The sequence below is a fragment of the Sorghum bicolor genome, chromosome 8 (assembly GCF_000003195.3).
Source record: "Sorghum bicolor cultivar BTx623 chromosome 8, Sorghum_bicolor_NCBIv3, whole genome shotgun sequence".
NCBI classification, from domain to species: Eukaryota; Viridiplantae; Streptophyta; class Magnoliopsida; order Poales; family Poaceae; genus Sorghum; species Sorghum bicolor.
In genome coordinates, this window is record NC_012877.2 from 16,683,035 (window position 1) to 16,697,597 (window position 14,563).

A 14,563-nucleotide genomic window follows, 5' to 3' on the forward strand; every position below is an offset into this window, starting at 1 on the left:
ATTGCAAACCTAATGACATTTTGGGGTGCTAAGAGAATTCCATCCACAAGTACATTTTTCCCCTAACATTAACAGCCCCTTCACAAGCATAAGTCTAAAAAGGAAGAGAAAGAAATGATTCCACATTATTTTGATATATTCACTGTCAGATCCCTACAAGTAAAAAACAAGTTAATTTTCCATCTCAAAATAAAAGGGGGAAAAGAAAATAGTCTATGAACAGCATGAATTGCAAAGGCTTTTCCTTTGTTTTGAAACAATCAAATAGCGCCTGATGAGACTTACATTGTTTATACCATGATCAAAGAATATGTATGAACATTGTACAGATAGGTCCATCTTCCTGTTGTACAACAATTGATTCGACTCTGGTACAATTAGAACAGCTAGACTATGCACTATTTTTTTTTTCCATTTGCTATATTGAATTTCAGAGTAAAGAATATGCGACTCAACAAGAACAGCTAGGCTGTTACCAAAGATGAATCTAATTTAACAACAGGTCATGTCGCCTCAAAACATATCAATCATAGGTTTTCAAGGTATTGCCATTCATTACAGATGCAAGTCATTTGGGTTAGAACTTGGTGGTGATTCAGCGACTTATTGGGTCAGCATCTCATTTCAGGCTATCCGCCCTCTGGTTAGCTCCTCTATATTTCTTCAATGTACTATTATTCTTCCTCTCTTGCTGCTCCAGGCTTTCTGCCTCTAACAACCTTGCTGGCAGGAAAATGCAACCTTGCATAAAGGGGCCTTGGTGCCCTCACCGTCCTATCAAAGCCCCTCACACAAACAAATCCTGAAATTTCAGGACAGAAAGCAACTACGTATAAGCAAGTTATAATTGATAAAATAAAGTTTGTAGTTGCTAAACATTAAGCTTGCACAATTGCTCTAGGGCCGGCAAGTTTTACACAAAAGATAGAATACAGTATATGCATGAATCATGAATGCAATTGTACAAAATGTATGGTTTCTCAAACTGAGCATAGAAATCTTAACTCAGTTGAAACTGCAAGACACAGACAAAGTGTTTGCTAGAGTAACAATCATTGTGCTCCCAGGACACCGAAGTAAAAAAATAAAAAAAAAATAAAAAAAAAGGACCCCAAAACTAGCATGTTCTTCCTTTTTTTTTGCATATTTCCTTGTCATATATTATAATATTCCAGCACTAAGAAAATGGAAAAAACAATAAGCATCTCAGATTTATTTGGGAATGACCAAAACTAGCATGTTCTTCCTTTTTTTTTGCATATTCTTTGTCATATATTATAATATTTTCATAGTTTTACATTGAGAAAGCCGTACCAGCACTAAGAAAATGGAAAAAACAATAAGCATCCCAGATTGATTTGGGAGTGGACCAAAATTAATGTAAACTGACACATTTTACAGTGGAGAGTTCAGCTGACCAGTAGAACATTCATTGATTCAGTTATTCCCTTATAACCAAAAAAAAGTAAAGGTAGTTGCATTATTTGTGGGTCCCATATGCAGCCGGTTGTTTCCTATACCTTGATCTTGCATTAAAAGTGCTCATTTTCATTAGTGGCATCCCCTCACAAATTTTTGCCCTTATCTGTCAGTTCTATCCATTTGCTGTCAGTGGGTCACAATAGAGGGCAACCTATTGGCCCATATATTATGTAAATTTACCTTCCCTATGACGTGCAAGCTTGGGTCACACAATAGTCGGCTCCCCACCCTCAGGAAGCAGGCACCATCCTACCACTCAGTTGTGATGATAAACTCATCTACATATTCAAAGCATCTCCAGCAGTACCCTATCCCCATGAAACTGCCATATTGGGGATAACTATGTTTTTTTTCTTGCTCCAGCAGTTCCCTAGCTCCTTTTTTTTTGGTGGCCATCAATATTGAGAGTTAAGCCTAGTGCTTCTCTCTAGTTATCTTGTTATCTAGCTTATCTTTCCGTTAAAGCTGTACTCAGCTCTTATCTTAGCTTTATGCCTAGCAGCTAAGGCAGCCATGGTTATTGCTGCCATCTATTCCTAGATCCAGAATTTACTTGTGTTACCTGGCCAACAAATATTTCTCTCATCTCCCCTCAAATAGAGAGGGAGTTGTATCCCCCCCCAACACACACAATAGCATGAAGGCCACCCCAACTACCATTTTTCAATCAACTTTTCTACCACACACCTGTGAGACCCACCTTTCATATGGGTATTGGGGGGAGATACATTCTGTAGCAACTCCCCCAATATTCATAAAATTATTATTGGGCTACCCCAATACATATATATTTGGGGATAGATTATTGGGGAACTGGAGCAGATGATCTTAGCTTCCAACCTCCACTAATGGAGATCAGCCATTCACTCCTCTTACTTTTACCCCTTACCTTTCCCCGGCTAGCTCCAAAGACGCCATACAATTCGAGCTGTTGTGGCCATTACTGTCCCCACAAACTAAGACAGCAATGGGAAGAGGTCAAAGAGGTAATTACTGAATGATATTCGGTAATCATTATTATTTATCGTGACCAAACTCTCAGTCTTTCCAAACTCATGCAACAAATCAAACAAATTAATTGAGAAAAGGAATAAATAAGTCGAAAATGAGAATAACTACCTTCAGTAGGTTTATACACATCAAGAAAAAGCAATGGTTAGCAATGATTGTGCTACGAAGGAAATAGTTAACAATTGATGCTTGGTATGATTGGAGAAAAGATGAATAAACAAAAAAAAACAACTAAACCTTCCGTAGTTCCATGTTAAGACACCAAAAAGACAATGGTGATTGTTGCCGGAAGTTAGGGCCATGGGGGCGGTCAACTAGATGCAAGAGTGTGTGCTCATGTATGCATTAAGATCGCCACCATACTAATAGACTTGCTGCCTAATCAATAACTTGTTAAGACTAGATGTACTAGTCTACCAAGTCAAACAGCTGGGCCAGTAGTTTTTTTTTATCGAACACGCAGGAGAACTATGTATCTTTATATTTTAGAAAAATCAATGTTTTTCTATGTGCTAGGCGGTTTCTAGGAGACCCGCCGCCACCTAAGCGTTTTCTAGGCGGTGGCTAATACACACATATATATGTTGAAAAAAAGAAAAAGAAAACAGGAGATAAGTGGACTTCACTAAAGAGAAAGGCCCTTACAACAGAAAACTGCCCAAAGCCCAAGTCCCCTAGCCATCCCTTCTTTCTCCTCTGAAAACGGCCCAAAGCCCACGTTTCCAACCTTCTTTCTCCTCTGCTCGGTCTCTCCTGCAGTCCCGATGCCGCAAAGCCACCGCCGCCACTGGATCCTCTCCCGCACATCTCTCTCTCTCTCTCTCGGCCTTCTCTGGTCGGCGTGCCGCCTGCACATGCATGCGCCTGCCGCCCACCCCTCCTCCTCCCCCACTGGCGATCTCCGCCTGCCGCATGCTGCTCCTACCCCACTGGTGACCTCCGCTCGCTGCTCCCTTCCTCCTCCGCCGCCCAACGTCTGCCTACACCCCTAGGCGAGGTGGTACCCTCCGTGCAGTGCCTAGTCATGCCTAGGTGACCGCGAAATCTCGCCTTGTTGAACATTGAGAAAAATGGTGCCAGCTATTAGTGGGGACTTGACTTGATGATTTAATAACGTTATTAGTGGTCCTATGATGCCAGATGTTCAACATTAATACCATTCTCATAGTTTTTTTTTTTGGGAAAACGCAGGAGAGCTGCGTTTCATTATATTATAGAGATAAAACATAAGTTGGGTCCCCAACAGGCTCCTCACTCGTACGGGGACCAAATGGTGTTGGTACCAGGATTCTTGTAAGCAATAGTATATTTGTGGGACTCAACTCTAGATTTGTTCATTGTAAGCATACATCATAAAAGTAAGAAGATAAAATGGGTACCTCTCCAAAAGCATTGTTGTATCTCTTCAGTCGTTAAACCTGCCAGCAAAAACATGTAACATAGTTAGAGCTCGGTAAACGTCAGAGGTGTACTCAGATGATGGTTTAATCATGACCATGAACCTTGGTTATTGCTGGGTTCTGTCTTCCATTTTCAAGCTATATGTTCAATGTTACAGAATCTCATAGCCAGCACTAAGGAACAAACTTCGGGAAAAAGTAAAATGTTTATGCAAAGGTCAAACTCTTGGTTATCATCTGGAGGAGCAAAAGTTTTATGCTGAAGCTTTTGGGAACTTGCTGGAGCCCGTAAGCTTCAAGAACTAGGTTGTAGTGGGGGCTTGTTTAATCAGCTGTTTGGTCGGATCGCTATTTTTCTATCCCACGTGTTTTTTTTCCTATTCTGTACCGCAATCCTCCTGTTCTCCTAGGTGGTCAGAGTGGTTGCTTGTAAGGCACCAGTTTCTCCTCTCTTTAATACAAAGGTGCAGCCCTCGTGCATGTTTGAGGAAAAAAAAACTACCTCTAAATATTGTAGGAACTGAGGTTCCAAAGTAAACAGTTCGTCTTGGGAGGTCCCATATCCAACTTCGTGGGACATCAATTGGATTTTGGCTTGAGTAATGGTCAGCAAATACCTGCATAATGACACTTGTACCACTGATAAATCTGATGGGCCACGAGTCATTTCTTTTACTGTATAGCAAAAATTATTACATATGATAACTAATGTTCACCTCATTAACTTGAAAATATGTCCCATTAAGTGGGAAGCTTCCTCTCATTGCTGTTCGGCATGGTATCTGCTTAAATTTGACCAAACAATGAGCACTTTTAGTTCATAGATATATATAATACCCAACACACAAAAATTAAAAAAAAAACTCAAAGGAAACTTGCCAAAAGTGTTCCTCTGACTTTCTGAGCCTGCGTTTCTCGTATGCTGTTGCAACTAAAGCATGTTGAACTTCCACATAGTCTACCAGTCTCCCCTGAATCACAGAATGTCTTCGGTGCATCGGTTGATTGTGCAGTTTCACCTGTTCAATTCTTGAACATTAGAGGAATTTAGACGAACAAAGGGCTCAAGCAAATGATCTTGCCTGGGGTCCATATGGAAAGAAGATATGGACAGGGATCATCTGGTTCTCTCTGTTCGAACTGCAAAGATACAGACAAACCTAAATTTGGGATGAATATTCAACACAAAAGCAGTGTTTAGTTGATATCTACTGGGAACTTACTCCTTCAAGAAGAGGGTGTGAATCCGGCAGTTCATAACTGCAAGCACATCAAAGTAAACAGGTTAAAAAGATAGGTGTGGACCTCATCAGTGATACAGATAGTGCAAAGGAAATCAAATTTTGTCAAGGCCAATGTCATACACTTGGTGTTCTGTCCTCAGACGACTGACATTCTTGAGCTTTGGAGTTGGAATGGAAGCAGCATCAGGAGTGATGGCAACCAATGCCTTTGACATATCAGCATATTCAATCTCAACATTGTTTGCTTGCATATAGTTCTTCAAGTTTTGTGTAAACTCCTCAATATTAAGATTAATGGTAGGAATTTCATCAGGGTCTTCACAAAAGAAATCCTCTATTGCACCCTCCTTTGCCTCTACATTTTCAGGTTCAGGTTCTGGGCTCAGTGGTTCCTCAATGATTGGCTGATGGTTATCAGAAACAGCATGCTTAGGATAATTTGCAGTCCACTCAAGTTGGCCAACGGTCCCTGAATTTATGTATATTGGGTGACAAAACTCTGCAACATTTGGATCTTCCGATGTAGCCAAACGTTTTTCTTCGGGTGCAGGAAGAGCAAGCCTAGCACTGTATTCATAAAAGAGTGTTACCAAATGTCTCTCAATGTGCAGTATTAAATTGCAGCACGCAAAATTTTGAAATTGACATAAAAAAGAACAGTATTCCAGTTAGTAGAATGGACATTTCAAAGCACAGAAAATGCAACAAGCAAGCTAACGACTTCTTTGTTTTTCACTAAATGCAACAAACCAGTAACTTTTTTAGTTTTTTCACTAAAGTCAATTATAACATTAATCAAAGCTCAAACTGGAGTGAACTAAGGGTCGCTGGCAATGTCACAACTATGGTTCCATAGCTACAAGACATTCTGGATATGAAGTGAATTTTAGCAACTGCAAAAACAGAGCAAATGACTTTTCCCTGAAAGGAAGCTCACTCTCTTTCGTAAACTAGGAGATTTGTCTATAATAACAATGAAATAACTTTCTTGATAGCTAAAAGATTATCTGGAATGTCAATATCATGACATTCACGGTGTTGATAAATACATGAGAGAATATCCAGCCCTACTTTAAGTGCTCCCATGCTCCTGCAGTAAGAATTACATCTAAAAGTGCATAGAAATATTGAACAAAAATATGGGTACATAAATCATGCAATATCTATACTCATGCAAAATTTGAGCTTAAACAAAAATTTGTGCAAGGAGAAACAAAAGACGAATCAGCATGTCAACTAAGGCAGGTTGCAGACCACACATGCACAGTTCACAGTTGCACCTGCATCAATTGACATCCTGATTTCTCTTTTCACAAATACTATCTGTTCAAGTCAAAACTTTTGCGTGAATATGGATGATTTATTATTGTTGTAAACTTTCATGCACTTTTAGATGTAAGTTTTATTCAGGGGAGCACAGGAACACCTAAAGAGGTGGGATTGGGAACACCAGATATTCTCTCGTAACTACACATATAGTTCAATGCAACAACTAATGAACAGTACCCTACATATATGTAGAGTCTAAATAACATAATTCAGCAAGTCCATTAGCTGAATAACAAGGATCTTGCATTTCCTGGAATTACCTTGCGAATGCACTAGCAAAGTGCTTACATTCAACTCTCATTGGACATGAATTGCAATTAGGCTTACTTTTTGTGCAGAAAACCTAAGTGGACCATAGAGAAAAGGTAAGTCAGTTCATAGTAAACCAGGCATTGTTAGATCATTTTATTTTTTATTTTTATTTTGCTTCATGTATCACCTTTCCAAAAGTAATCATTTGGTAGTGAAGCTCATACCTGCACATTGGAAGGCATCATTGAATCTAGCCAGCTAAATATAGTATTAAAAGTATTGATTGAACTAATCTTACAATGTACGTTGATCTAGCTTGCATAGTCTAGGCCAAAGGTACTTCTGTATTTGCTCCAGCATGGGATACCTTCAGCAGTACAATATCAGACTTATGCCACATATGCACTCTGGGTGATCATGTACATATAAAGAACTGTAGAGAATAACGATACATACATTTCCAATAGGTGCAACTGAAGAGACTCTGGCAGTGGTTGAAGTGGCACCCATCCAAGCCTCACACATATCCGACCAACATTTGTGTCCACCTAGGGAATCAACATACAGAGCTTCAGAATAAGGAATATACTTGAAAAAAAAACTTTAGGAAGTTGAGCAACAAAGAACATACTGGAAAAGCCATATGATGTAGGGTCAAGAGGCGAACGCACTCAACACTTTTGAGTCCAAGCCCTCTAATGCTTAGAAGGAAGTCCCTGGAATAATCAGAAGAAATGTGCATGGCACATTAAAAAACAGCAATGACACCTTAAATGAAATATTGAGCTACTGATATGATTACAAAGGTGTGATGCGCATGAAGTTTTTTTGTTTTCACTGTCCAATTTGTAGTTAATACTTTGACAAGACCAGCTAAAGATTGCATTGATGACAAATTTACTGAAGCCTGAATCAATGTCCTTTTTTCATTATTTTTAATCAATATTACTTGTTGGACTCTTCAGGTTTGGTCGTGTGAAACATGCAGTAGCATCATAAATTCATATGAGTGCTACAAAGGGTCTTATAAGATTAGGAACTCGGTAATTCTTATAATCTTCTCAGTGTATTCCACTAGACTTTACTTTGCTTTGTCCGGTTGAACATCTCTTAGCCATTCAAGATCAATGCTTCCATGGTCTGTCACCAATCGGTCAAGGAACTCCTGTGCAAAGGTGGTCAAAACTTTAAATTGGTTCAAGCTAATATTGTAGTGCAAATAAATATCAAATCAAAATATGGGTGCATGCTTGAACAATTAGAACTTTTTGGAGAGTTTTCTTCTACTAGATTTACCTTTATCCGTTCTGCTAGCATGTTATTCATTCCTCTCTCTCTGATAGTTTCAGATATTTCCCGCACTTCTGCTTGCCTAACTGCCTCCCAGTCAACAGTATCCCTTGCATCATGACTTCTTTGTTTATCCCCACCATTAGAAAGCACTTCTTTTCGTAAACTGTCCCAGTCATAAGTTTTCTTTTTAGGTGGGCCCCGTACCTTCTTAGCTTTTGATCCATTTTGTTGAGCTTCTGACAGCCCCTTTTGAGTACCAATGAAATTCTGTGTTGAGCCTGAAGCAACTCCTTGCAAGACCTCTGAATGAGAGTTCTGGTTTTCACACAAGGTTGAAGATTGATGCCTTTCATGTGATGCTGTCTGAACTCTGGCATCATTGTCCTGTTGGCCACATCCTGATTGAAATTGTTCAGCACCTATTTGCTCTGTTGAGTTAGTGTACACCTCTTGACGATTTGAATACACAAGTGGTTCCACAAAAGAAGCTTCAGTTTTGTTCCTCAAAACATCATTTCCACAGGACGAGTGCTCCTTGAAAAATGGTACTTTGTCTGAACTATGTAATGGTTGGAAGTTTTGTTTAATTACTGGTGCAAAGTCGCCTTGTTGCAAAGGATCAGTAGGGTAAAGACTAGCCTCAGATTGTGTGACACTGGAAAGATTCACTCTATCAGGGCCGGTGCGGAATGATTTATCCATATGGCTGAAACATGACACACCTGTGAAATCAGACTCGCTATTCTGAACATAGGGCATAGAAGTATGCAATGGCTGATATGATCTGTTTAGATCAAGCAACACTCCCTTGTTCACATCTGAAACTGGAAGCGGATTAAGTCCATAAAATTCTGATAATCCGAGCATGCCTTTTGGATCTTGAATTGGCAGAAATGCTGTGTAGTCGGTTGAGCTGCCAGTCCCACTGGATATATTTCTCATGATACAGCCCTCTTCGGTGAAATTTTGCAACGAACTAGAACCTATTGGATCGATTCTACGATAGAGGTAATCTGGGGAATTCTGGGAAGAAACAGCAGAATTTTGAGAAGAAAAAACATCCTCCGATGATCCATCTTCAGTTTCTATCACACTTGAAAAGCCGGTAGATGGAAAAACAGGTCCTGATAGCCCATTTCCGTGGGATCCAGTTAGTGATTTCCTATAAGAGACATGGCATCCTCCAGTTGCACGGTTTACTCCATACCCGGCAGAGCTTCCGATCAATTCGTTACTATTACTTTCTTCATTATCTTCTGTAGTAATTAATGATCTAACGTCACTTATCTCTTCAATGGATATCTTGCCCTGCAATTTGATAGAATCACCAAACAGTCCAGAACAACTATGCTTCTGTTCAGGGGTATGACACATCTCAGCCACAGGTTTTTCAGGGACCTCTGTCTTAGCAGGAAATTTGGCAGCAACCCCCATGAAAGCAGAACTGAAAAAAGAAAAGGACTAAAATTGGTGTATATATATATGCTAAATTGCACAACATATTCTTACTTCAATTAGGCTAGAAGTATATATTTCACCTAGAAAGATGATCTGAAACATTCTGGGTAAGAAATACACCCACAACTGAGTCCACAACTGATCCTTTCCATCGAGAGAAACGCCTGTCCCCTGTAAACAAATAAGATTATATAAAAAGTTAACTTTTGTTGTGAAAACAAAAACACATGTCCTCTGTCATCTCACACACACTATGCAAAGAAGATCCACATCTTATGAATTATTACAGTGTCCCATGTTACATTGTGAATCACTGTTTACTCAGGTATGACCCTTTATCACAGACTACATGGTTTCTGTTCTTCAAGTCTCCAAAATGCAACTGTGGCTATCAAATTTCTATAACCATACAAGCTTACTATTTGTCTATTTAGTGCAAAGTTAATATGATTTTTTTCATGTTACCAATCTGAATATTTTCGAAATATAGATCAACGATTAAAAAGGCCTGACTGATGGAAACAAGAACCTGAGATAATGAGTACAGAATATATATAGAAAAGGAATACTAGAAATATAAAATTGAAAGGGTTTCCATACCCTGAACTAGATGCATACGAGCAATGAATGAATCAACCCGTCCTCTGAACACTCTTCTTTCTTCGTCAAGCCACTTCTCTTTATCCTTGTCCAACCCTTCAGCACCATCACCCATATCTGGCCCCATTAATAAGTTCCACATCATAGTGGTGACCGGATCGATGTTCACTTTGGCCCGAGAACGGCTTTTCTTTGTCTTCCCCTTAAATGCAACCAGTGCACCAAATTCACCTTGATAAGGAACAAGAGCATTTTTGGGTACCTCTGCCACAACCTTGTCTGGTCCGTTTATGCTTAAGAGCTTAATCTTTTGAATTATGCCATCTAAAGGATCACTACTATGAGGAATGACACCTCCATGAATCTCCTTATCTTGGTCAGAACTCTTTGACTCCACAGTTGACATTCTAGGAGTAATTCGAGTGGAAGGTTCAGAAGCATAAGTAATACCATTGGAGTTTACTACTTTTCTTGGGCGGCCCCTTTTTCTTGGCTTCTCAGTGAAGTTTGCTTCTGCATTTACTCTAGAAGAGTTAAGATTGTAGTTCCCATTTGTGGTTGGTTGGCTTGCTCGTTGGGTAAGGGATCTAACAACTTCATCACTTGTAATTCTGATATGCACATCAGTAGTAGCAGCAGTGCAGTGGTTATGGCCCTCTTGACTGGAAGTATTCTGTGTTTCAGACAAGACTGGCACCTTAGCCACAACGTTTTCTAAGCATTGATGTTGATGAATACCATTACTCTGAATATAGTTGTCTGTGGATGGATTCACTGTGCCACTCGATAACTGTGTGTTCCCTGTTGTTAAGTATCCAGACCATTTATTTGGTAAAGCAAAATTGTCGCTAGAGTGATGTGGCCTAGATGTAATTTCCCAAGGTTGAATTTGATGCACTCCGTTCCTCAGGATATTACTTTCTCCCAATTGGTTCACAGTACTGCCAGGCAATGGTACGTTCTGCGCAGTGAAGCTTCGGAACTGTTTATTAGGTAAAGCAATCAATCCTTCGTCAGCAATATTTTGCAGAGCAAGTCCAGTACGTTCATGGATCATATTGTTTTGTGACGTAACAAAGTTAATCATTTGTTGTGAAGCTTGTGATTTCTCAAGGGCCATCAACCTTTGTATGTCAGCCAAGGTACCAATTCCAGGGTTCATAGCTGAAACTTTCTTTGTGATCGAACCATCAGAAAATGCTGATGAGGAAGAAAGCATTCCCGTAGTTCTGCTGAGGTTATTGGTATGATCCTCTGGTCTCATCCTTTTGCATGCTTCAGGATAATAAGATGTTTGAGAGCTAGTCGAAAGGGGGTCATCACTATAGAACTTCCTTGTTCTATTTGAGTTAATAAAGTCGACGCCAAAAGAAATCTGATGACCACTGATAGCATTGTGTTCTCTTTTTTTACCCATTGCATGAACATCTGAATATCCTGGAAAATCATGAAAACAAAAATCTGCTCCAGTTTGGTAGTTACTATTGGTAGAAAACTTCAAGTAATCATTCTCCACAGAAAACTCATTCAGATTTCCATTCATCATATCCCTTTCATTATTCTTGGGAGGTACAAATGGAATTTCTGGAAGTCTATAGCATTGGGCCATTTGTTTGATTATTGCGCCTTCGGCTATACAAGCTTCAGGATTGAAATTGCCCCCCACTGACACCCTTTCAGTATACTGAGAAGCTGCTGTCATATTTTCTGGAATTCTATAACTATTAAGCATCTGATAATGTTTTGGTGATTTTTCTGTACAATCTTGAGATGTGCTTATGTATTGGTCAGAATTGGCTGATGGGTGTCGCATATGATCTACCGAGCTGGTGAGATGAGAGACACATCTAACTGGCAGACTAGAATTAGAATCCAGTAACTCATTTGTTTGAATTTTTTCTCTTAAACCAAATTGTCCAGAGCTGTCCATTAGACTAGAATAATTGGTTGGCATCTGACTTGCTATAGAATTGTTCAGATCAAAATTGACTATTTTAGGAATGCATTCTGCCTGTAATTCTTGTATATCAACTATTGGGTCAACTGAACTAATAGAACTTCTTGTACCACCCCACTGGCATGATACATTGACATTACTTCTTTCAACTCCAGATAATGATGGCTGTGTGTCCCCAGGACAAGTATGTATCTCCGTTTCCTGTGTTTGCAATACCAGATCCAAATGTCCATGCTGGTCCTTCACATCAAAGTCCAAACATCTTTGGGCTACTCCTGGTTTAGCTCTAGTGTGTGTATCAGCACCTCCTGATGGAATTTGTTCGGCTGGTGTGCTAAGTCCCTTCCTCCTGACATAATTTCTCTTTCCACTAGGCTGATTCCCATTTTCCTTGGGAGGCTTTGGAGTTTTAGGCTTCTGCAACTTTGCTGATTGTCCTTCTTTAATGACCTTTGGCCTATGTTTTTTCCTCTTAGGTTTTTGAACCAATTTTCCATTTGTGTCAGTACCTTCAACTGCTCCAGCATTATTAACAGCTTGTGAGTTAGCAGATAACTTTTCAGATGTCACAGGGGGGTTGACTTCTCTGGTACCCAGCTCAATGGAAGATTCCACCTGAAAGGGCACGGAAGAAGTTGCGAAACACAGATTGATACCATGAGGTACATGCATCCTTTGCCCTAGACCCTCCTGTATATTTCTGTAACTTATGGTGCCAGTCAAATTGTTATCCAAATGAGGTGCATCATATCAGCCGACTTCACCTGTGAGAGTCATGAAGACACAATACAGTCACGTAATATTCAAAAGGTCACAGTTTATATTATAAAAAAACAGTACAGCGAGTCAGTTCACTCGTTACAACTTGAAACATCAATGCAAGAGACTCTAAATAATATCGATGGTTCTTGAATTTTGTTTAAGCTACGACAGCAAGCATCTAGTCAAGACATTCTTCATATGAAATCTCGACACGTACATTCGAACATGGGAACAAAAGGGTCTACGTGACGAACACAGAGAGGCACACCAGATCTATCAATAACAGCACGCATGCCGGACGGATCACCAGAAATGGGAAAAACGGGGACAGAGGACGGGAGAGAATCTTGGTTGGACGCGAGACTCACCCGTCGGCACTGGAGGCGGGGAGGGGGAGGCAGAGTGGGAGGCGGCTCCGAACTTTGAGAGGCGCGTCGAGGTGAGAGAGGGCGACGCCTTGCTGGGGACGGACGGGCGGCGGCGGGGTCGCTCCGCGAGGAAGGGACGGCGGCGGGGTCGCTCGGCGAGAGGCGGACGGCGGCGGGCTCGGTCGGCGAGAGGGAGTACGGCGGCGGGGTTGCTCGGCGAGAGGCGGACGGCGGCGGGGTCGCCCGGCGAGGGGCGGACGGCGGACGGCGGCGGGGTTGCTCCTCGAGGGTCCGACCGACGACCGACGGTGCTGCTGCCTACCACGATCCACGTGGAAGAAGTATTGCTTGGTTCGCTTGGGCCGTTGGATGGTCTTCGGAAGGCTGAAAACGCTCGAGTGCATAAGTTGCAGTAGCAATAACAACTGCACTGGATCTCAGTCCTTTCGTTCGGACTGGGGGGCTGTAAGAAATATATTACAAGAGTTGAAAATATGAACGATAATAAAGAGTCATTATTAGTGCTTAATGGTAGTTTAGTAGTTGCATATTTTGTCCTGATCTCTTGCACGTGGGACCATTAGTCTACGGCCACCGACCACTGTTGCACGCATAAATGTTCCACGGGTGGAGCTTAGCTTAGTTCACTTGTGTTATATAAGCTGGCCAACAGTGTTTTTCTCTTATACTCACTCCATCTCGGTATATAAGACGTAACCACCTTTGATTCAAAGACCAAGAACGTATTTAATTCTCTCTCACAGCACTAGTAATACTGTATTTATGTTTGTGAGAGAGTATGCCTTACATTATAGGACATGAGAAAAAAGTGGTTACGCCTTATATACTAGCACGGAGGAAGTAATAAACTAGAAGGATTCCCCTATTAGCATAATCATGGAAATTGTATTCATAGTGGATGATGTGTCTCAGTGATGTGGATGTCATAATTCTTGTGGTAGTGAATTTTAATGTAAATGATCGTAGATTGCTAAAGTGAACACTTTGTATGTCAAGAGAAATTGATAGTGACAAATGATAGTGGACTGCTGAGGTGGACACATTGTATTTTAAAAGAAATAGATATTGGGGTTGATAGTGGACTGCTGAGGTGGACACATAGTGGAGTTTTGCTTTATAAGAGTTATAGATCAACGAATATTATTTTCAGCTATGCCTTTTCAGATTAGCGAACAGGTTCTTAACTAGCCGGATACAGTGGCGGTAAAGGCTGGTGAGAGCATATGTCAAGGGAGGAACAGTTTTCACGTGCCGGCGTAGATGTGGCCTGTTTGGATGCATCAAAATAAAGCTTACTAGCTAAAGTTTCAAAGTAAAATTTTAACTAGCTAAATATTTTAGCTAAACTTGAGTTAGGATGTTTGGATGCTTCAACTAATAGACTTA

The 14,563-nt window shown here is 40.5% G+C and overlaps 1 protein-coding gene across 2 annotated transcripts; it reads right to left on the reverse strand.

The window, feature by feature from the left end:
- Positions 201 to 13,531, reverse strand: LOC8061201 (protein ROS1). Of its 2 annotated transcripts, XM_021446630.1 has the most exons (18): positions 13,157 to 13,531; positions 10,070 to 12,790; positions 9,550 to 9,640; positions 8,015 to 9,455; positions 7,804 to 7,883; positions 7,350 to 7,434; positions 7,175 to 7,266; positions 7,017 to 7,085; positions 6,906 to 6,942; positions 6,727 to 6,809; positions 5,258 to 5,704; positions 5,117 to 5,153; positions 4,976 to 5,033; positions 4,773 to 4,912; positions 4,610 to 4,675; positions 4,396 to 4,510; positions 3,873 to 3,911; positions 201 to 802 (listed from the first exon to the last, which is right to left on the reverse strand). In XM_021446630.1, exons 2-18 carry the CDS (start codon positions 12,696 to 12,698, stop codon positions 675 to 677), a joined length of 5,637 nt encoding a protein of 1,878 aa, XP_021302305.1. In that variant the 5' UTR covers positions 12,699 to 12,790; positions 13,157 to 13,531; the 3' UTR covers positions 201 to 674. The 2 variants fall into 2 exon arrangements, with proteins under 2 accessions (XP_021302305.1, XP_021302306.1); XM_021446631.1 differs by lacking the exon at positions 13,157 to 13,531 and having other exon boundaries at positions 8,015 to 9,472; positions 10,070 to 10,200.